The sequence below is a fragment of the Gymnoscopelus microlampas genome (genome assembly GCF_963454915.1).
Source record: "Gymnoscopelus microlampas genome assembly, chromosome: 7".
Lineage (NCBI taxonomy): Eukaryota > Metazoa > Chordata > Actinopteri > Myctophiformes > Myctophidae > Gymnoscopelus > Gymnoscopelus microlampas.
The window spans coordinates 40,704,510-40,726,722 of NC_139944.1; the positions used below are offsets into that span (position 1 = coordinate 40,704,510).

General features: G+C 43.5%; 1 protein-coding gene across 6 annotated transcripts in view; it reads right to left on the reverse strand.

Annotated features, from left to right (window-relative positions):
- Positions 1-771: 771 nt before the first annotated feature.
- sulf2a (sulfatase 2a) overlaps positions 772-22,213 on the reverse strand; it is a gene marked incomplete at its 3' end in the record, with an annotated part of 54,480 nt that continues 33,038 nt past the window's right edge. For 4 of the 6 annotated variants that reach the window (XM_084063068.1, XM_084063065.1, XM_084063067.1 and 1 more), the window contains 19 exons: positions 18,072-18,311; positions 17,573-17,724; positions 16,681-16,850; positions 14,785-14,935; positions 14,278-14,453; positions 11,877-12,005; positions 11,431-11,487; positions 11,174-11,303; positions 10,611-10,824; positions 9,391-9,658; positions 8,848-8,944; positions 8,625-8,719; positions 8,381-8,440; positions 8,096-8,262; positions 4,608-4,750; positions 4,259-4,367; positions 4,110-4,143; positions 2,778-2,831; positions 772-2,413 (listed from right to left, as the gene is read on the reverse strand). In XM_084063068.1, the coding sequence (XP_083919194.1) occupies positions 2,383-2,413; positions 2,778-2,831; positions 4,110-4,143; positions 4,259-4,367; positions 4,608-4,750; positions 8,096-8,262; positions 8,381-8,440; positions 8,625-8,719; positions 8,848-8,944; positions 9,391-9,658; positions 10,611-10,824; positions 11,174-11,303; positions 11,431-11,487; positions 11,877-12,005; positions 14,278-14,453; positions 14,785-14,935; positions 16,681-16,850; positions 17,573-17,724; positions 18,072-18,311 (2,477 nt within the window). Of the gene's footprint in view, positions 2,414-2,777; positions 2,832-4,109; positions 4,144-4,258; positions 4,368-4,607; positions 4,751-8,095; positions 8,263-8,380; positions 8,441-8,624; positions 8,720-8,847; positions 8,945-9,390; positions 9,659-10,610; positions 10,825-11,173; positions 11,304-11,426; positions 11,488-11,876; positions 12,006-14,277; positions 14,454-14,784; positions 14,936-16,680; positions 16,851-17,572; positions 17,725-18,071; positions 18,312-22,213 lie in introns of those variants that run through there. The other 2 variants (XM_084063069.1, XM_084063070.1) reach the window with 2 other exon arrangements.

The window sequence follows — 22,213 nt, forward strand, 5'->3', positions numbered from 1 at the left end:
ATATTGGCAGTTTTGGGGCTTGTTTTTAAACTTTAGAAACAAACCAAAAAACGCAACCCGCAACTACCAATATTTAGAATCTAAAGTGAAGTTGCTTATTTGGGCTTGTTTCCAATTTCTATTTAAATTATTATTTAAACCATGGTTCTCAAATATTTCCATGTCATGTATTTGTCCCTAAACCCCATCTAAAAATGTTTTGTGCTAGGGAGCCCACTCAGCCCAGCATACCAGATTTGTGTTCCTGGAATGTTCAAAAAGATATTCAAAATATTCGCCTTTCATTTCAAGATTTTTTTGAAAATAGCAGATCTACAAGCTCACAACGCGTCCCATCTAAAGTGCTCATGTGACCTAAGTTGCTTCGTTTGGGCTTGTTTTCATAGTTGCGTGTTTCTCTCTCAAAACCTGGCAACACTGCCCAAATCCCCCACACACTCTCCCACTAGCCGGTGCTGCAGACAGGCCAGTCTAGCCTACTCCAGGCTCAGATTCCGTTTTGGGGGGGGGGGGGTTTGGATTGGTATATATACTAGTATTTTTTTTTCAAGGGGGAAAAACAATTCATTTAATAAAAGAATAAACTGTCCATTGTCTGTTTCCAAATCCCATCTACAGATGGTCCCAAGTGAAGTTCAGGATCCAAAAAGGCAACAACATGTAGCTAGACTCTAGAGGGCAGCCTAGGGAGATTTGAATGCAGACAGAGACACCTACTGGAATGCAAGTGGACTATCATGCCATTTCAGAACAAAAGTAACCATCATCATGTAATGGCCAAACAACACTTTATTCACAATTACGATAAACACTCAAATCTATAGAAGTTTCGGGGAAAAAATAGAAATAAAAAATCATAGAAGCTAACAAAGGCAATATGCTAAAATGTCACATTGATAATTACATTTGTTGTGCTGTTCCATCTTCTGCACAGTATACATCCATTCATTTTTATAGGGACCTATCTTTTCACAGTGAATGTTTTAAGTGCTTTCCCAATGTAAGGAAGTGTATATACTAAAGCCAGTACACCTTTTATCAAACGTCTCTAAAGAAGGTAAAGGACAACCATACAAAATATGAGCAATGAAATTTCTCAAGCTATGTTTCTACCTAAAATGTCATTTTAATCAACCCATATCATACAAGAGATGTGCCTCTTAAGTATTATAAAAAATATTGTAAACATTTATATTAATTGCACAACATACATTCAAATACATACTGTACTGTACAGCAAGTTTTTATTTCAGTATTGTTATCTTATAGCACCATATGTATAGCAAGCTGAACAAACTATTTAGAACCTCTACAGTGTGGCGTTGACAATACAAACAAATAAAAGGGAATACACTAAAGAAGCACTCAGAGGTTTGTATTGTGCCATAGATGGGATAGTGGTTAGTGTAGGCCTTTTGAAGGTGTGGCTGACATGGCATGGCGAAGCTAAGGGCAATCAGTAGGGTAGGCAAAATTTTGTGACCTCACCTCTTATTAACAGAGAAGGGGTGATGGTGTTGCATCAATGACATTCATCAACATTAAGATTAGCTATAATACAAAAAAAAAATCAAATATCCATCATTGAGTCCAGACCACTTTACATGTGCACAGACATATCGATGAACATTGAGCAAGGATTTCAGAAATCACATTCCTATTAAGGGCTAACGATTGCAGCTAACCAATATGTGGCAAATAAGACAGTAATTGATACCCAGAATATCAGTGTGTAGCAGCAGAGTGGATGTCTAAAGCCTAATTTATACTTCATCGCAAAACGGAGTCGTTTGCTAAAAAGAAGAGATTTTCAAGCTGACGACACGACACAATCCTTGACGAAGAATAAATTAGGCTTAGTAAAGCCTCATGTGTATTGGTGCTTCGGTTTCCACCTATTTCCACATGACATGAAAGGAAGCCAATTAAAGCCAATATACAATATACAGTATACAGTATAATCTACATGTAATACTGCGAAAATGAATGTCTGCTTGTGGACACCAAAACAGCCCCACTTCAAACACAGCATCCACAGGGCGATAAGGGTCCTGAGTTTTGCTGGGGTGTGATGGGATATGTGATTATGTAAGAGTGTGAATGTGTGAGAGAGAAATAAGAGTCTTGGGGAGTGAGCGAAGTTTCCTGTTGATCTCAGCGTTTCTCCCGGTGAGGTGGTGATCGGAGCGTTAGCTGGTCGGTGCCAGCGGGCTCTCTCAGAAAACCCTCAAACCCAAAAAGACAATAGAATAGTATCTCGGTTACATTCCAGCGATGTCTGTACAAGGTCCTTGGGTTCTCCCGAACCCCCCCTCTCTCCTCCACCTCCTCTTACTCCTTTGCCGGAGGGACCCGAAGTGGTGGGTTGTGGTAGACAGGTGGTTAACCGACCCACCCTTCCCAAATCTGTCCTCTGTGGGGGAAGGAAAACAAATATTGTGTCATTTGAGGTGTTCACTGGAAACCATGGCTCCAGGTGTTGTCTGTTCCTAGCAGCAGCAGTGAGAGAGACACACTGACAAATAAAGACTGACGACATATTTCAAGACAATTGACTAGTGTGTGCAGGGCTTCAGCATTGCAAACGCAGGTACAATAGATAGTTGCGTGGAGGAGCACAAAGAGGCGAGAGAGGGAGAGATGGTGAGGGATCGGTGGGGAGGAGGTTGGGTTATGGAGAGCGTGCTGCCGGGCCATCTGACCAAGCATAGGATTGAGGTTGTGGATGGGGGAACTTGGCTGAATATGAGGGAACAGATGGGTTATGACAAACTCACAGCGATTTGGAGGAGGGCCTCTTCACTTTTGGCCTCTTTCGACGATGAACTGGCCTGAAGCATGCACAGCACGTTACACACGCGCATGGGCAGACGCATGTGCATGGAGACACGTACACAGGTACGTATATGCACACACACAGAAACATACAAACACACACACACACACACACACACACACACACACACACACACACACACACACGCACATGTGCATATCACACATGCGGGCACACACGCACGCACACACACACACACACACACACACACACACACACACACACACACACACACACACACACACACACACACACACACACACACACACACACACACACACACACACACAGCAGAGACGAGCAATTAGGCTTCATTACAAAAAAGGGAATAGCAGAAGCTGAAAGCAGCCTTGCATTTTGGCGCTCACTGGCATCCTCATGCTTAAAGCGTCGGATAAACCTTGGGTTGTGTTGCAACCTGCTTCTGTGCTCTATGATCTACAATCCAGAAATGTGATTATATTCAGTCTCATTCTATTGTGAAACAGGTCTCCAAATCATAATTTTAGCAAATAAACGAGCAAAGACATTCAGTCGATTCCACCAATTTATATATATATATTTAAAAAAAAAGAAACTTAATTGAAATGGCTTTATTCATGTTATATTACCCATGACCCATCTAGTGTAACAAAATATGATACGTCTACATCAGTGTAACATGATGCCATGAAATAGGCAAAACTATTGCACCAGGACTTGTTTTTCTATATATTATCAGAATTTGATTGGATTTGTTGCAAAAGTGTTATTTTGAGACATTCTTCACCATGCAATGAGAATGAATAGAATCACTACTTCCGGACCCCCGCTCACAGAGCACACAGAAAACAGATAAAGATGATCAACGCCCACTCTTAATAGTTAGGATCAGTAAATGCAGATTTCACATGTGACAAATTTCACATGTGCAAATGTACAGTGGCAAATAGCCCAAGAAAGTTCAAAGAAAAGAAAACACTTACTACCATAGCCATTTTGCTATACAACCCAAGGTTCTGAGAAAGTTCTAACATCGCTTTAACACTTTGATCACAGTATTAGGAACCCATGGCAATTCAGTACAATTCAGTACAAACATTAAAGAGGTTCAGTTTCACCAGACTATCCCTGTATTTTATTCCTTTGACTCCCCAAATGACTCTCAGCAGCCGGAAACATGACCAAAGACCATCTTGGGAGGCTGTAAACTCTGAGTTCACATTGTAACATGAATACCATCTGTGGCATTTGTAAAAGTAATCAGCTATGGGCAAGGGGAAGATGAGAATACCTGTAGTCGCTGAAGGAGTTTCGCTCTTTTCCTCCTGAAAAACAGATATGGTATTAATCATTTTGTTTCAACCCCAATACACAAACTAATACAAACTAATACAAACTAATACAATACAAAGTATGTATTGTTGAGTCTTGCTGACTCACCCTTCTCTGGGTTGCACTGTTTATGTCCCTTGCAGCTCCGCAGTTCCATAAGCTGTTGGTGCATTGAATTCAGAGCGTCGCGGTCCAGTGTGCTGACGCCATTTATCAGCTACAAGCACAGCAAGGACAATATTTTCAGTAAGAGTTTTGCCAAACATGACTATAAAGAGGATTTACTGGAGTCGCCACAGGAAACTCCATACCCCCTGTGTTGGAGATTACGGAAATACCATATGAATCATGTTATGATATCCTGCTGCAGAACTCTTGGAAACTCTGGCACTGGTGATGTACGTGTCTGTGTGTACATATGTGCATGCATGTGTGTTCCTGTGCACAGATTACATACCTGATACGGGTCAGTATTGAGGTCAAAATACTCCAGGAAACCAGTAGCAAACTCGCAGAAAACAAAGTTGTGCGTGTCATTGATGGTCCTCAGGCACCAGTAAGTGTTGTTGTTGGCACTGGTGCATGCACAGAACGGACCCACTGACGAGGACAGGGACCGACAGGGACGTGTGGAGCCATACAGGGAAGGAAGGGCGTGGAATGGGAGAAAACAAAACAAAACAATATTACTAAAAACACTGTGTGTGTGTGTGTGTGTGTGTGTGTGTGTGTGTGTGTGTGTGTGTGTGTGTGTGTGTGTGTGTGTGTGTGTGTGTGTGTGTGTGTGTGTGTGTGTGTGTGTGTGTGTGTGTGTGTGTGTGCGGGTGTGCGTGCGTGCGTGTGTCGGTATGTGTGTGTGTGTGTGTCGGTATGTGTGTGTGTATATAGTATACATCAGTATATGGCCATATATGGACATGCTCCCTTTTGTGCCCATATATGGAGCTGGCTGATTTGTTGTACCCGTCTGTCTGTGTCCCTTTTGTGCCCATATATGAAGATATCTGTATAGTCTGTCTACTTGTATCCCTTTTATGCTCATATATGGAGATCTCTGTATCTGTCAGTACTTGTCCCTTTTGTGCCCATATATGGAGATCCGTGATGTCATCAGTATATGCCCATATAATGTAGGCATGCCCATATTTGGGCATATCGGTTGGATCGACGGTTCTGGACAAGCACATATCCAAACGACTCGACGGCAGGCACCACACTCCCTCGAGTCCTTGCCAATGTGCGAGCCGAGTTTGAGGTCGGTCCCATATATGCACATGACCATAATATGGCCCATATCTATCTATCTATCTATATACATTTCTAAACCCAAAACCCCCCAAAAAAACCTGCCACTGTGTGGGACTAAACACAAAAACAACATATCAATGTCACTAACAAGACACGCCACAACGTGCAGAATTACTACGCGCAGTCTGTAGGCCACTTCATACTGCTCAGCACACATCTGCCCCCTCGCAGCATAATTAATTGCGGCCAACACAAACTCACAACATTACAGTCGGCCATGTTGTTCCTTAGCGTCATCGCCGACCACCGCCCAACGAGACCCAAGTGAGGTCAGACAACACACTCCATATTTGGGCATAGCTCCATTGGGAACATCTCCTATTATGGCTTTATATATTATAGAGACCAACAAACACAAAGCACCGCGCAGCGGATAGGGGGGAGGGGCGCGCAGCGCCCCGACCCTCTAGTATATTATATGGGCATAGATAGCGGTCGGATCTGTGGCTCTGGACAACCAAATCTCCATATTTGCCTATATATGGGCAAATAGGATTTGTTAATGGTTATGTCTGAGTCATAGTGACATGCCTATATATGGGCACATCGGGTTTGTTTATGGTTATGTCCGAGTCATAGTGACGTGGCCGTGGCCGTGGTCTTGACTATCTATGGGCGTATCGGGTTTGTTTATGGTTATGTCTGAGTCATAGTTGTTTTTTCTCTTCTGTTTGTACCCTTTTAGTAATGTTTATATGTGCTCTTTTTGGGGCGGTGTAGCCGCCCCCTATAAGTGAGTTTTGGACACCGACCCAAAAATTTGTGTACCCCCTAACCCTTCCATTGTTAATGCAAATCGATACTTTTTTCATATCAGCCAATCACATTACAGCTAGTGTCATCACCACTAACTGTAATGTGATTGGCTGACTTTGCAAATTCAGGACTGTGATTGGCTAGCGAAACACATGTGCAGCCCTATGAATAGCAGTATGGACTTTTTTTAAAGTGAGTCATGTTGTGATGACCACACACCGCCCACTTCACACTGGGTGTGATTTTTTGTAATGTTGCTTGTTTTCTGTATGGGGACTAAGGATGAAAATTAGCATTCTTGCTAAATCCGGTGTATTTACACTACATTGAATGTGTGGTGTTCATTAATATGCGCTCCAAATAAATAAATAATAGTGACGTGGCCGTAGTCCTCCTGACTATCTATGGGCGTATCGGGTTTGTTTATGGTTATGTCCGAGTCATAGTGACGTCCCGTGGTCCGTCTGTTCGCCGGCCCTCCCAGTAGCCAATATGAATATAGGATATATATTTATATACAGTATATATACTGTATAATTTATATATTTATATATATATACATTGTATACCCAGCAATTGTAATTGTATGGGTGAAAATGGTTCTCTACCTCCCTCTCTTACTCTCTCTTTCTCCCTCTCCTTCCCTCCCTCCCCCACTCGAGTGGTGAGCTGATCCGGGATTTCGTGAGTCAGTCAACTATGATGTCAGTATTGTGACATCAGGCATGTCCATAATTGGGCATAATCCAGGCACTTAGTACTGTAACGTAACCGTTTCCTAACAACATTGATTTGACCTGACGTCAGGAATCTTCATATGCATAAAACCGACTTGCATTGATGGCATTAATTCCAACACACTTTTCTAGTTTGGGATGGCTCAGGGTAGAAGACAGGGTTAAGCAAATAACAATGGGATTGGTATTTAAGATAATCAAAGGGACAGTGCCCTAAATACTCTCGTAGCCGTCTAACTACTTCTCCAAAGTGAGTGACACCCACAGCCACAATACTAGAGGGAGCAACCATGATCTGGTACCACCTAAATTTAGAACAAACATGGGAAAATTCTCATTCTGCTACTCTGTCATCAAAATGTGGACATGGATGTGGAATGTGGATCACTGGTTTCTTTCAAAATTGGCCTGAAAAAAACATCTATCAGGAGACCATAACAGGAGGTAAATGTAAATTCCCATCTAAAGGAGGTGTCATTCACTGCTGCAGTTTTTCTCCGTTTGTATATAGTGTTTGTATTTGTTGATGGCGTGTATTATTGTGTACATTTTTTATGCTATGTTGATAAATTGATAATAGGACCACAGTGGAAACAGGTCCCCTAGATAGTCCCCAATTTGGTTTCATTCAACTTAGACCAGAGTTCTTCAAAGTTTTTCAGGCCAAGGACCCCTTAGCTGAGAGATCCCCCACTATTTACTATTTATTGTCTAACATTTTTCATAGACTTCATAGATTACTTCATAGACTCATTTGACAGCACTATCATCAGTGTTTATGTAAAATAATGTTTTTTTATTTGTTTTTTTACGCGTTATCTTTTCAATGAATATGTTGGATTCATTTTCATATGTAATTTCAGACATGTAACCACTTAAACCCTCAATACTTGGTAAACCTGAACTTTGTCTCTCTGTAGTTGGTCTGCTTTTTTCCACAGTCTACACCAAACCTCTTTGCCCAAAGAGGTTTGGTACAAGTGCAAGCTTGTAGGCTATTTTTGGCATACGGTGATAGGGGGGGCCCTATCACGCAAAGATTTGGCGGCCCCCTGTAGTAACTCCGAGGACCCCCTAGGGGTCCCAGACCCCCTGTTGAAGACCCATGACTTAGATAGACCCTGAAAGGCTTTGGATGTCTCACTTGTCCAGAAGGGGGCAGTCTGCCAGTGCTGGTTGTCATGTGTGAAGCAGGTGAGGCCAGGCATGCTGCAGGTGTCATTGTTCCGGAGCCTCTTGAGGAGCTTGCGGAGCTTCTTCCGACGCTTCTGCTCCTTCATCATCCACTGTTTCTTCTGTTTGGATGGCATTCTGTTTGCAGTGAGGGGTGGAAGGGTCACAAAAAAGCAATTCCCTTCTTACTGTTTTGAAAAGCATTATGGTCTGCAGAACTTGGAAACAAACTGCAGTGCTTTGTTTTATTATGTACCTGATTGAGTGGATGCGACCTGCATTGAGCCTGAAGGCTTCGTTATTCTTGAAGAAATAACTGGAAAGAAAAGGCAGGAGTTCCGGTTGTAATTGATGTTTGTCACATGGACAGCTACACACACAGCAAAATCCTGAGTGTTGATTTAACTGTGTGTGTGTGCGCACGCGCGTGGGTGTGTGTGAATAATTGGAGTTAAATCAGCCAATTTGGTAAGCTGGAGATGGTATCCATGAACCCTCACCTGGGAGTGTCACACTCGCACTCATCAGGTCGCACCTTCTTCAAGTGACCTTTGACGTCACGCAGGTTCTTGATTTTAGTCTGCAGGGTTTCGATCTAAGCACAAACAAGAAGCACAATTGCACGTCTGCGCATGAGTGTTTCAGTTAAAACAAATCAAATCCACTGAATCAGTGAGAGTGCAAGGAAGAGGATAAATCTGAAGGAAAAGAGCACGGCTGTACCTCATGCTCAATGTGCAGCTTGTGGTCTTTCCATGCTTGAAGGGATTTGTAGAGACCTCCGTCACACTTAACAGTGTCATTCATAAGAATGGCACACCTGCCGAGAACGCAGACAGAGAGATATAGACCAATTATTTGTTTACTAACATTGAGCCTGGACGCACAGGTGATTTTTTCACGCAATCAATTCCCAACCTGTTTCGGGGTGCACTGGTTTCAGCACACCCCAACCCCCTCTTGTGTGTGTTGGCTAGTGAGACGCGTCCTAACGAGACCTGATATAATGGGTTTCGTTGCGCGCATACTGGCTGCACGCAGCCAGTATGACGTCGTCTGTTAAGGGGTCTATTAGAAGAACCATGGCTTTTACTATAAATCCTCCACCCATCACTCTCTCTCTACCCCCATCCTCCCTCCCTCTCACACATACACACGCGCACGCACACACACACACACACACACACACACACACACACACACACACACACACACACACACACACACACACACACACACACACACACACACACACACACACCTTACCTGTAGGTGACTTTAAGTGCAGCGGAGGGTGTGGAGCTGTTGTTGCTGGGGGTGGGTGTGACGGTGACCTCCATGCCACTGAACTCCTCATCATCCTCCTCCATGTTCCCCACTTCTCCTCTCCTCCTGTCCCTGACACCGCTGCTGTTCCTGGAGCCCACAGGTCGGTAGCCCTCCTCCAGGTCCACAGCGTACAGATCTCCGTCCAGTTCAAACGGTATGGAGCGTGACCATCGGCTCCTAGGCACAGTCTTGCTGGTCTTCATCTCTGAGTGTGGTAAAGTATGCGCAATAAGTGATAGTGATACAATATATTTCTACCACAGTTAGTTCCAAACTTGCCTTTTCCAATGGCTGAGGTGTGCCGGTTAGGAGCAGGCCAGTCTGCTCATCCAATCAACGTCACACTCAACACTGTACTTCCTTGGGTCCTCAGCAATACACCCGCCAAGTGTGAAGCTGATCGGATGAGCGGTTTCGTGAGATAAGTGTGCCCAGACAGAGCAGACCGGGACAATTCTGGAAAACTGTTCATAAGAACTTCACACTGTACTGTAAAGCTAAGGAAGGACCCAAGGAAGTGCAGTGTTGAGTGTGAAGCCGATCAGATAAACAGTTCTGTAATGTTAACCAGCATCAGTTTGCTACGCTGGTGTGCTGATCTATAGCACTCAGCCTTTGGCTTCATACCTACCCGCAGCACACCAGTGCCTATATCTTACTGTATACACTCAGTCAGTATACACTCTATATTTAGTACTGTAGACAAGGGTGCACCTGGATTAAAATTAGAAACTAGTTGTGGTTAACAAAGGCATTTATTCTCTAAATTGTTTCTCCCAAAAAACATGCCCATATATATATATTTGATATCTTATGATTATCTTCTTATCATTGATATATACATTTCATCACAGTCACTATCATTGATATATATACATTTCATCAGAGTCACTATTTTCTAAACCCTGAGTCATTAGACTGATCAATTACAGTAAGGTGTGAGTTTCTAACTTGACCACTTGGTGGCAGCACTGACACATCCATTTTACCGATTCAAAAGCTAGGAATTTTAGCCTGAGATTAATGGCCCTGTTTTTTAAGGCTTTTGTACTGCAAGGGCATTTCAAAGTAAGGCACAAGTATCTTTCAGAACAAAATAAGCTGTATCTATTAATAACAATGGCAAACTAGTTCACGTGACTGACGGGGGAGCTTACTCTTCTTGGTGAGCAGCCTCTTCCTCTTCAGTACAGCGGTCTGTTTGAGGCCCAGGGGGCCACAATCACAACTGTCGGAGTTGGTCACGCCACCATAGAGGCGGGAGCCACCACTGGCCATCAGAGCCTGCATACGCGGGGCATAGAGACTGGCCATGCCCTTGCATTTATACAGCCTCAGCTTGCCAGTCGAGTCCTCCACGCACTGCCACTTCTGTGAGTACACAGAGACATAGATGGTGAATTGGGTTAGGTAGTTAGGTAGGTAAGTGTGTGTGTGTGTGTGTGTGTGTGTGTGTGTGTGTGTGTGTGTGTGTGTGTGTGTGTGTGTGTGTGTGTGTGTGTGTGTGTGTGTGTGTGTGTGTCTGTGTTAGACTATTATGTGCTTCTGTCGTCATACTATACAGATTCCATGGGTGGTTAAAATAGGAACATGGATGTCGAAGGAGTCAGGCCCAGGAGTACGATGATAGCTGCAAAATTCTATATTTTACACCCACTGCATCCCATACTTCTATGTGTTTCACAACCTCTCTTTCTCTAGTCCTTCCAGATGAATATACCTGTCCTGGTTGCTGGCAGGAGGTTTGGTACTCCGCCTTCTGACAAAGATCTTTGACCCGCTGGTATTTAGGCAGGAAGTTCTCCTCCTGGGCCACTTCCTTCCCGTCAGCCCTCTTGTGCAGTGGCTTCCTGTGTGAAAAAGTAAAGGGTTAGTTTTAAAGCCGGTAATGCCAACCTGCTACAGAGACTAATGTCATAAGGTGACAAAGCTCGGAATGACAACATATTCTGTGAAAGGTCAATCAATAAACCTTACCCTCTCTCTACCAGGAAAGAATCCCTCCATGTTTTCGCTTTCTTGTTTATCTGGAACCTAACAACAACAACAACAAAAAACTATCAGCAAAAGGGGAGAAATCGTTTTTCTTGTCACAGCAGGTGCTGATATTTGGAATGAGCAAACATGTAGTGCATTTTCAAATGTCATCGTTGTACTGCGCTGAACAGAAAGTGGAGCAACATAATTTGCATTTAGTTTGTGATTTCAGCTCTGACTAAGACAGCATGGGTTTGTATGTGGGGAGGGGGGAGGGATCTGGGGGGGTTGTATGTTTACTTTGTAAAAATTAAAATGAAAAATAAAATATTCAGAAAAAAAAGACAGCACTGAAATGGGATATTTGTTTTAACTCTCTATCTAGTCTTTTTTTTTCATTATCTCATCCATTCAAAAACATTAGTTTGGAATATCATGTAATTGACCTGTTGACCGGCCTGTCAGTTTCCAGCAGTTTGAGGATGGACTTGCCGTCCATGTCTGAGGGGATGTCAGCTCCAGCTATGTCCAGCATAGTGGGGGCCAGGTCAATGTTCAACACTATGTGAGGGTTACTGCAGGGGAAAAAAGAGTGACAGCAGTGGTTACAATAAACACTGGGCAGTAAAAGTGAACATTGAACTTTTTTCCCCACAAAGACATGCATGCACGCACACACACACACACACACACACACACACACACACACACACACACACACACACACACACACACACACACACACACACACACACACACACACACACACACACACATACACACAAATACACACACACACATACACACACATACACAGTCACACAGCGGATTTGTCAGATGTACTTTTAACACATGCACTGCCAATATGCTCAGGGGTGCACATAACTTTTTAGGTCTGGTACGCAGAAGAGCACCTGGACATGTGACTTGGTGCGTATGGCGCCCGTCCCGTTTTGTCAACGGGGGGGGGGGGGGTTCAGCCCGGACAGTTTTGTCAACGGGGGGGGTTCAGCACGGTGCCCACCGGACAGTTTTTGCGCTCTGCTTCTAAATTCCGATTTTCGCCGGTTTTTTTTCTCACGCTGTTAGATAAAGCCCCCATGGTTGGTGCCCTGTGCTGCTGCGCTGATTTTATCCGCCAGATTGGGACGTTCACGGCATATTTTGCACCATTACGGTGCGTTCATCATCGGTGACGAGTGCCTCTAACAGCCGCTGCTGGCTGCGTGCACGCAGCGAGGCAATGCGAGGCGATGCGAGGCGACGCGAGTCATATCTCTACCCCTGTGCCTAATGGCTGTACATGGGGCCGACGGGTGCTTTAGAGTGATTGTGTGAGTGTGGCTTCAGGAAGTAAATTCCTAGCCTCGATCTCCAGGCTTTTATTTTTTAGTTTTGCTAAAAAATAAAAGCTTGGAAATTCCTGTCCCAGCTGTTGGTGCGCAAAAGCGCCTCGCGTCGCCTGATGTGGTGCGCATTTTTTATTTTGGGTGCGCATGCGCACCTGCGCACCAGTTATGTGCACCCCTGAATATGCTGCTCATGAACACACTGTACACAGTAAAATCTCAAGTGTTCATTTAACTCTGAGAGTGTAAATGAACACACCGTAATTGACTGTGTGTACAAGCCAAGGAATTATCACAAGTACATATGCATGCACTCACACATGCAAGAGTACACACACACACACACACACACACACACACACACACACACACACACACACACACACACACACACACACACACACACACACCCACACACCCACACACCCCCCCCCCCCACACACACCACACACACACACACACACACACACACACACACACACACACACACACACACACACACACACACACACACACACACACACACACACACACACACACACACACACACGTGCGCGCACACACACACTCATTCTTTCACTTCCTCATTACATAATTCACACATACATGTTCAAGGACTGCAATAGAAATAAGCTGTTGGCTTTCTTGCGTATTATCCTTTTCATAATTGTGTGGCTAATGTATGTATTTGTACATTACCAACAAGTCCCTCTGACTCCCTCACATAGTTCAAGTTCATAAAACTCCCATGATTAGTCGAGAGATACTGGGAGCATCAAAATTCTAGGAGGGCCCAAATACAGAGGCAAGGAATAACACAGAGGCATGATTGCATGATGCTGAACTGGATACGGAGCACCATAGGCCACCACTTGAGGGAGAACCAATACGTTGGATCGGCAGTTGTCCAGAACCACCATTCCAACCGATATGCCCAATTATGGGTATCTCCATATATGGGAATGAAAGGGACAAGTACAGAGACATACAGAGATCTCCATACAAGGGCATAAAAATGACATGGACAGATAGATACAGAGATCTCCATATATGGGCATAAAAGGGACACAGACAGACAGACGGGTACAATGAGTACTCTGACATGGGGTACGGCATAACCATGTGGGGCATGCATTCGTCTGTTGCATTGTTCCCGAGAAGGCCGGCGCCTACTCCAGTCTAATCCCATTCATTCAGGCAAGAATAGGCAGATTGGCATTAGTGCCTAGAGTGAATGTCAGGTAACAAGAAAGGTCCCAGTTTCAATCCCTATGGCAGCCATGTGTCCTGTCAAAGTGTCTTTGAGCAAGACACAATCCCTACCAACGTGTTCCAAGTTGCTCTATAGAAGAGCATCAGCTAAATGCACATAGCAATATTCTAAGCTCCTAACCACTCCCTGATTGTAATATACTCTTGATGACAGCACCAGCGACATAACTGAAATCCCATAATTTTGAGATATCTAATTTTCAAATAGGAACCTGCAGTCACTTACGTGATCCCTGTCTCCACGTTGGGTCCCCGTACATAGAAGGGCACGCGGATGTCGAACTCGTAGGGCATTGATTTGCCCTTGACCAAACCAAACTGTCCGATGTGGTAGCCATGGTCTGAGGTGTAGATGATGTACGTGTTGTCAAGTTCTCCCGTCTCCACCAACATGTTATACACCTAAACAGAAGAGCAGCTCAGTTCTCAGAGATTCTTCTTTTTTGACAGGAGTGGAAAAAGTAGAAAACCATGTTTGATCATTGAAGTCCCCCATGCAAGTTTTATAGAACAGGGGTGAAACATTTAGCAAGTGTGTCAGTGAATACATTAAGCAGTAGCCAGTAACAGTCAGAGGAATGAGCACAGATCTCTTAGGACTTGGGAGAGTCAGGGCGCGTGCGTGTGTGTGTGCGTGTGCATGTGCGTGTGTGTGTGTGTGTGTGTGTGTGTGTGTGCGAGAGCGTTAAGAGTCTGGATGTATGCGTCTATCTCTAAGGGCTTGTCCACCCACCTTTTCCACACTGTCATCCACAGACAACAGAGTCTGCATCCGCCTGCGCTGCAGCATATTAGTGAACTGCATGTGGACAGGCTTCATTGCTCCAGTGTAGCGCAGGATCCAATGCTTGTCTGGGTTCGGGGCATAGTTGTAGCTGGGAGTTCTGAAAGAGGAACATATCGGGAAGGCTGTGAATATATATACACTGCAAAATCTTGAGTGTTAGTTTCACTCTCAGAGTGAGGGTCTATTTTTACACTCAGGAGTTTTGGAGTGTAATTGCAAGCCCTGATACAGAGGAGAACGCATTTCATGTCCGTCATTTACATATGAAAGAACGCTGTGGCGGAGTTGGGTGCTCATTTCATTGTATTTCATTGTCCCCCACTCCCCCTCCATGCATTTGCATTGCAGTTGTTTTCACTGGTTCTACTGGGGATTGGATTTGAACCAGAGTATGGATGTAGTGTGCATAATGTAAATAATGTGTGTGGTTATGCACACAACAGTAACCTCAGCCAGTGGTTGCAGAAGATGTCTGCTACTCTTTCCTAAGTAGACAGAAAACTGTTTATGTAACACAGAACTGGAGGTTATATAAACCATCTAAAATGCAAAGAAATGCAATCAATATGCTCGGCGCGCAGGCAGCGAGGACGGTTTGATCAATATTTAACTCCAGGCCATATGGAACCTTAATTATTTCAAAATAAACACTGCTAAATATCTAATGAGATCTTAGAGGCAAACATATTTAACGTTTAAAGTGGATCGATTTTGGACTTTTAAGAAATGCTAATGTCTCACAGGCAAACCCAGCCCCCTATAGTGTCTGACGTGTCTGCTCTGTACTGAGGTGGGAAGAAAGTTCATCTCTGGAAGGGCTGCCTTTTTATCACCATGTCATGGATATGGGGGGCGAGAGAGGAAAAGGGAGGGGGAGCAATTGCCCGAGAAAACTGTCTCAAAAATTCAAACAAGGGGGAGGTCATTTATAGCCAAAGAAGCAATTAAAAGTTACTGCAAAAACAGTGGAGTCTAGCTTCTCTAGACTTTTCTATGCATAAAGGCTGCATGGCGTAGGTTAATGATGCTGGTTGGTTTAGTCAGTGCTGGGGGTGGAGGGATGCTGGCTCATTACTGGCCTCTTGGGTCTATCTCTGGAGGCCAATAGGAGGAGAGCTGCCATTAGCCAGCAGCATTCAGGTGCATGCAGAATCAGGGATGAGACAAAGGCTGGAGCAATCTGCCCCGTGCTTGTGTGTGTGTGTGTGTGTGCGTGTGCATTTGTACGTTTGTATTCATTACCTTTACATGGCTGGCATCAATCATGCATATATTTAAGCGTGCCTGACAAAGTGATGCAAATTACCAGATCTCATTACTATGGTAAAACTAATGGGAGCAAAACGTAGGAGCAAATAAACCAGAGCAGTACACTGTTGAGGGAGAAGGGCGGTTATTCTGCCAGAAGCACGGTACAGGCAGAGGAAGATAAGATAGCTGTGAGATTACGGAATTTGTGTCATTTGGGTCAAATGAAAGTGAGCATGAATGCACATGAGTCATGTGCATGCAAAAGAGGCAGTACTGGCTGTGCTAAAAAAAATTACTGTATATATTGCCTACCTGAGTACTTGTCAGCCTCAGCCCAGATAAACCCAATCAAGTGCTTCTTCCAAACACACTTCATTATCATTTACAGAGGGTGAGTAGTTAGCCAAGGCAGTACTTACAGTACACTGTTTTTCAATTATTAATTTATCCTTGATTTACCCCAGCCAGTTTCAATAAGGATAGGATATCTCTTTTTCAACCCTCACGGGGCTGCACAGTTCCATTGGGAGTTCAGCATGGTTCAATCATCTGAAAATGTGCAAACGTAGTGTTTTAAAATGGGGCTCTTACATATGCTGTGAGGCATTGGAGAAGGCGGAGCTGTACTGGGGTGCTGAGTCCTCTGGACCATGGGGGGCAGCGTGGCTCAGGACCATCATGACAGGTCGGTGAGGGTACATCCTCTTCGACATGCGGAAATAGTTGATGCTGTCGTTGGTGATGACGTCTGTCAGATAGTCCTACGGAGCAAGGACGTATGAATTTAGTAGGAAAAAAAATCACTTTCATTCTTTTAGCTACAGTGACGTCACACCCTACATGCTAATAGGGGAAGAGAATTGCCATCACGTGAGTGGGTTGGAGGCAGTGGTGTGTTCTAGTTTTTTTTCGGAGGGTATACGCTAATTATTCCCTGCACGACATGCGCGATTCAATGGATGAAATGGTTATTAGACTGTATGCGCTTTTTTCCAAAAAGATCTGCACTGTATAATACGCCGTATACAGCGTAACACGGTAGAACACACCACTGGTTGGAGGCGCAAACAAAGTTGCTTCTCTGATTTGGCTCCAATTCGTGGCTCATTAACATTTTTCACAAGATGGCGGGTATTGAAGGTCCCTGCACCACAATAAGTAACCATAGTTTTGTGCTGTATACGATCCGTCTCACAAACGGACTGCTGATACCTGTGTTATTTGTACCTCCAAGACAATGGACATGCCCCCACATACCCGTATGGCGTATGTGTGCCTCAAATAATTCCCCATGAAGCCAATTTTACTTACACTGCTCATTATTTGTAAAATGACTAATGAATCAAATAAATGTTTTCAGATGTAATTGACCCATTTTGACCACAAAATGACCGTGTAATGAAACACCTACAACTAACAATTTTCTTGTGCAAGTCTACTTAGTATACAGTTTTTGTGAACTCGTTACATAAAAGTGTGAGACCTTTGGGTAGTCGTTGCCGTGCTTCTCTCGGACTCCGTTCCTGCAGAGGGTGTAGTTGTAGAAGCGGGAGTTCTTAACCAGTGCCACCCATTCTCTCCACCCGGGGGGCACATAGGAGCCGTTGTACTCGTTCAGATACTTCCCAAAAAATGCTGAGAAAGACATACAGTGGCAAGTGGTGACAAATGTATATTCGGCTCGTTAGGTAGTGAGAAAAAGTAGCTTAAGGCAGTGCTGACATCTGTCACAGTGGTGATGTCTTTAATATACCCACTGAAAAACATGCCTGGAGTCAATTTTTGGGGCCCTACAGACTATTCAGATCTATTTCAGGCCTTCAGGGCCACTTCAACGTTAAATCATGCATGAGAGCAACCATACCAGTTGAAATTAGTGAGATCTTGCAATTAATTTACATGCAAGCTTGGGGCCATGGAGCATCTGCTCATGACGTTTGGTCTGTGATCAAGACATGCAGGAAAGACATCACCACACTCACCTGTCCTGTAGCCGGAGTTGTTGAGGTGCACGGCGAACGTGTATGGCTCATGATGGGCTTGCCACGACGGTGACGAGCAGTTCTCGTTATTGGTGAAGGTGTGGTGGTTGTGCACGTACTTCCCCGTCAAGATGGAGGAGCGTGAGGGGCAGCACATGGGTGTGGTGGAGAAGGCGTTGGAGAAATGCGTGCCCCCCTTCTCCATGATACGCCGTGTCTTGTTCATGGACTGCATTGAGCCTGTGAGAGAGATGTGCAGGTTGCATAATATAATAAGGGACAGGAGGGCGAGAGAGAGAGCGAAGGGACGTGTGCAGAGAGGAAGAGGAGTAAGAGATGTGAGCGAGACAAATTGAAGTAAAGGAGGGTAGGAGGGTAAAAAAAAGAGGAGAGAAAAAAGACGAGAAAGACAGTAAAAACCGAGAAGGGTAGGGGTAAAACAGAAGGGTGAAACATGAGATAGGAAAGTGAGGCGTAAGAAGAAAAGAAGCGGGGTGACGAGAGCGAAAGCGTAAAGGGGGGGCGGGGGCAAAATCGAAAGAATAAATCTTCTGAGCAAAGTGTAGCGCATTTGAATTCATGTGTACTAAAGGTCTTTCAGTGTTGATGGCGATTGTTTGGGGAAACAGATGCTTGACCATAAATTCCTGCTTTTCAATGGGAGTCTTCTCACTAGTGATCACAGGAGGACAAAGGGTGTCACCATGGCCCATTATGCAGCCACTCCAGCCCAATACGCCGTTGAAGGGCTTAAGCGGGTAGGGAGATGGCCAGGGTTTGGCACCCAGACAATGGATGCCACAGGCCGCTCTCATTTCATGCCAGCAGAGCTGGCACAGGGGAGTATGACTCTGAGCCGGCCAGAGGGGTTAATGGAGTGAGAGGCAGCATTAGGTTGACCTTTAACGTGCCGAAGCAGTTGGACACGGATGGACAGGATATCCATAACCACGGGAGATGGAAGCATGTTGCATGCACAAGCATGACAGTACACATTCATCTCCACAATCGTCCATAAACCCCCCCCCCCCCCATATCCCTCTCGTCTCACAAATGCGTATATGAATGCTTTATTCTAATGCAGTAATTCCATTATTCAGCATAGGATTACAACCTTACAGAGGTGTTACATATCTTAAAAGGACCACATTCAAATATTGATGACTTATACATTGGCTAAATTAATCAGCAAAACCATTTTACGAAATTTTATGAATCATACAACAACAAAGAATTAAGCAATTTATGGCAAAATGGTCTATATTAATGACCAATATTATGGCCTTAGCTGCGAATAGACAAAGACATGTATTTAGACCTATATTCCTTAACCATTTAAGCCCTAAATACTTTGTTGTATGATGAATAGCGATTAACAACGGAGTCCGAGAGAAGCACGGCAACGACTACCCAAAGGTATCACACTTTTATGTAACGAGTTCACAAAAACTGTATACTAAGTAGACTTGCACAAGAAAATTGTTAGTTGTAGGTGTGTTTCATTACGCGGTCATTTCGTGGTCAAAATGGGTCAATTACATCTGAAAACATTTATTTGATTCATTAGTCATTTTACAAATAATGAGCAGTGTAAGTAAAATTGGCTTCATGGAGAATTATTTGAGGCACACATACGGCATACGGGTATGTGGGGGCATGTCCATTGTCTTGGAGGTACAAATAACACAGGTATCAGCAGTCCGTTTGTGAGACGGATCGTATACAGCACAAATCTCATCTCTCGTAATGTGTTACGAGAGATGTGTGAGATTGTAGGTTTATTTTGGAACATTTTGAATGTTAGAATAAGATTTTCGGCTATAATGAAATGCTGAAGAGTTTTATATATAATGTATACGGTACGTATATACAGTGTATGTATATATTACACATTTTATGGCTCTATTCTTCTTGACATTTACAGTGAGAGACATATAGTCGTACAGTCGTATATGCAGTAAGTAAATGTCACCACCACATTATAGTGACAAACTATGACAGTAACCTCTGGCTTGTTATCTGTAACATGCATTCACATAGTGACTAATGGTGAAATCACCAAGTTCATATTTGCAAATACTGATTCAATGTATCCCACCCTATTTGTATGCATTTTTTGCATACGAGGCATATTTCTGATAATGGCTCCAAATGTGACCCTCATTTTACTATCTTTTTTAACTATAATATCTGATCACAATTTAATCAAATTCTTAATTTTACAGTGCCAAATATCTACCATTGCATTGGTTAACCACACACCATGTCTTGGAATATTGTAATTATAGATAGATGGCTTGGTTCTAGGCTTAAAACCCCTAATTTTCTGAAATGTCTATGGAGAAATGAATGGGATTTCTATATGTGTAAACTAAGCCAGTGAAACAAATGACAGCCGCTCTATACACCAGACCAGCAAGTGCGTCACCGCCAAAGGGTGCCCCTTTATGGAGGCATTCTCCCCATTGTAACCAAATGCTATTAGACCTAAATTATATTATATAATATATAAAACATATATTATATTTGTTTCATACTAAGTTGAACATTTTTTGTTACGTTCCGTCTCCGCCCCCATTAACATGTAGCCTGGTAAAGCCCCTCCCTTCGGAAAATCTCATTTCCATTTGATTTCAGGAAGGAGTATGAACGAGAACGAACGGCAGCCATCTTTTTTGACCGCAGTGTTTTCTACTTTCTTTTAAACTTCAAAACGCTCTCAGACTTCTATATCAGCCTATCAGCGTCGTCACTCATCGTTCTGTGATTGACAGCGAAAGTTGTCCAATCAGGTGGCGAGTTCGAGTGAGCCCGAATGGAACCGAGTGCAGCCTGAGTGCAGCCGACCAAAAACGAACGGCAGCCATCTTTTTTGACCGCAGTGTTTTCTACTCTCTTTTAAACTTCAATACGCTCTCAAACTTCTATTTTGAGGCACGGAATTTACTTTTAAGATATCGTTTGGATAGAATGTAGTTGTTTAACTTCATTTATGTGGTCAATTAATCATGACAGAGCCTATTTAAAAATAAAAATTCAGAGAACCGGCAGGGGCGCGCAGTGACACGCATGTATCCGAATGAGGCAACCTATTTTGGGCATGGCCGTCTCAAAAGTCCCGTTGCGTCACATTAGTCTGGAGGTGGTAAAAATGCACTGGCTGAAAGGGAACACTTGCTGATTGGCTGTAGGGGTTGTCAGTCAACGGTATTACTCCCGCCCAACTCGAGCCCACAGCCAAATTGCCGAATGGGCGATCATGCCAGACTCACTCCTGAAATAAATTACAAATGAGATTTCCGGAGGGAGGGTTTACCAGGCTAATTGAAATGTAGTTGCAAAATCAATACTTTCCAGTCATATCTTGGGAAGTTTGATTAGAAAAATAAGTTATTAACTAACTGTAGATATTGTAATTGTCTGTTGACTCCCCCTGCTGATTCATTTGTTTCTATCTGCGGAGTTGTGTCTGTATTGAGTGTTTTGTAGGAGTAATTGTTATTTGGGGTACTTCAACTGTGCACTCTTCGGCCTCTCAGCTGTTTTCTCTACTATTCTGCACTGTAGCGGATTGTTACACTGCGTAACCAGAAGTTTGATTTAGAAGAGAATTATAATGAAGCAAATTACACAGTAATTAAACAAGTCAAGGCAATTTGTATAGCGGTAAATGATAGTAGAAATTATTTCAAGGCAATCTTCATGTGTAGAGAGTATTATTTATGCCAGGGCATATAGTGGGTTCTTTTATACTACATTTGTTTTATCATTTTTGTTTTAGAACAAACAGCTCACCTTGGGCAGTACACTACAATAAAATGAATACATTTCAGATGTTTTCATTATGCTTATTATGCTACGGCCTATTCAGTCCAATAGAGAGAGATCCCAAAATAGAACAACATCAGTCATTTACAAAGTTCTCAGTCCGTTCCTCAACGGTGGCAAAGTCCATGGCAGTTTGCCAACAGATATCCCACAGATTCACTCATAATACCAACAGCATGATGAACGTGCCTCCAAATATAGCAATAATAATAATAATAACCAAGTAATATACCTCTACACAAAGCTCAATTTCACCTACATATACCTACATACACACGAATAAAGATCATTCACAGAATATCCATTTTCATGTA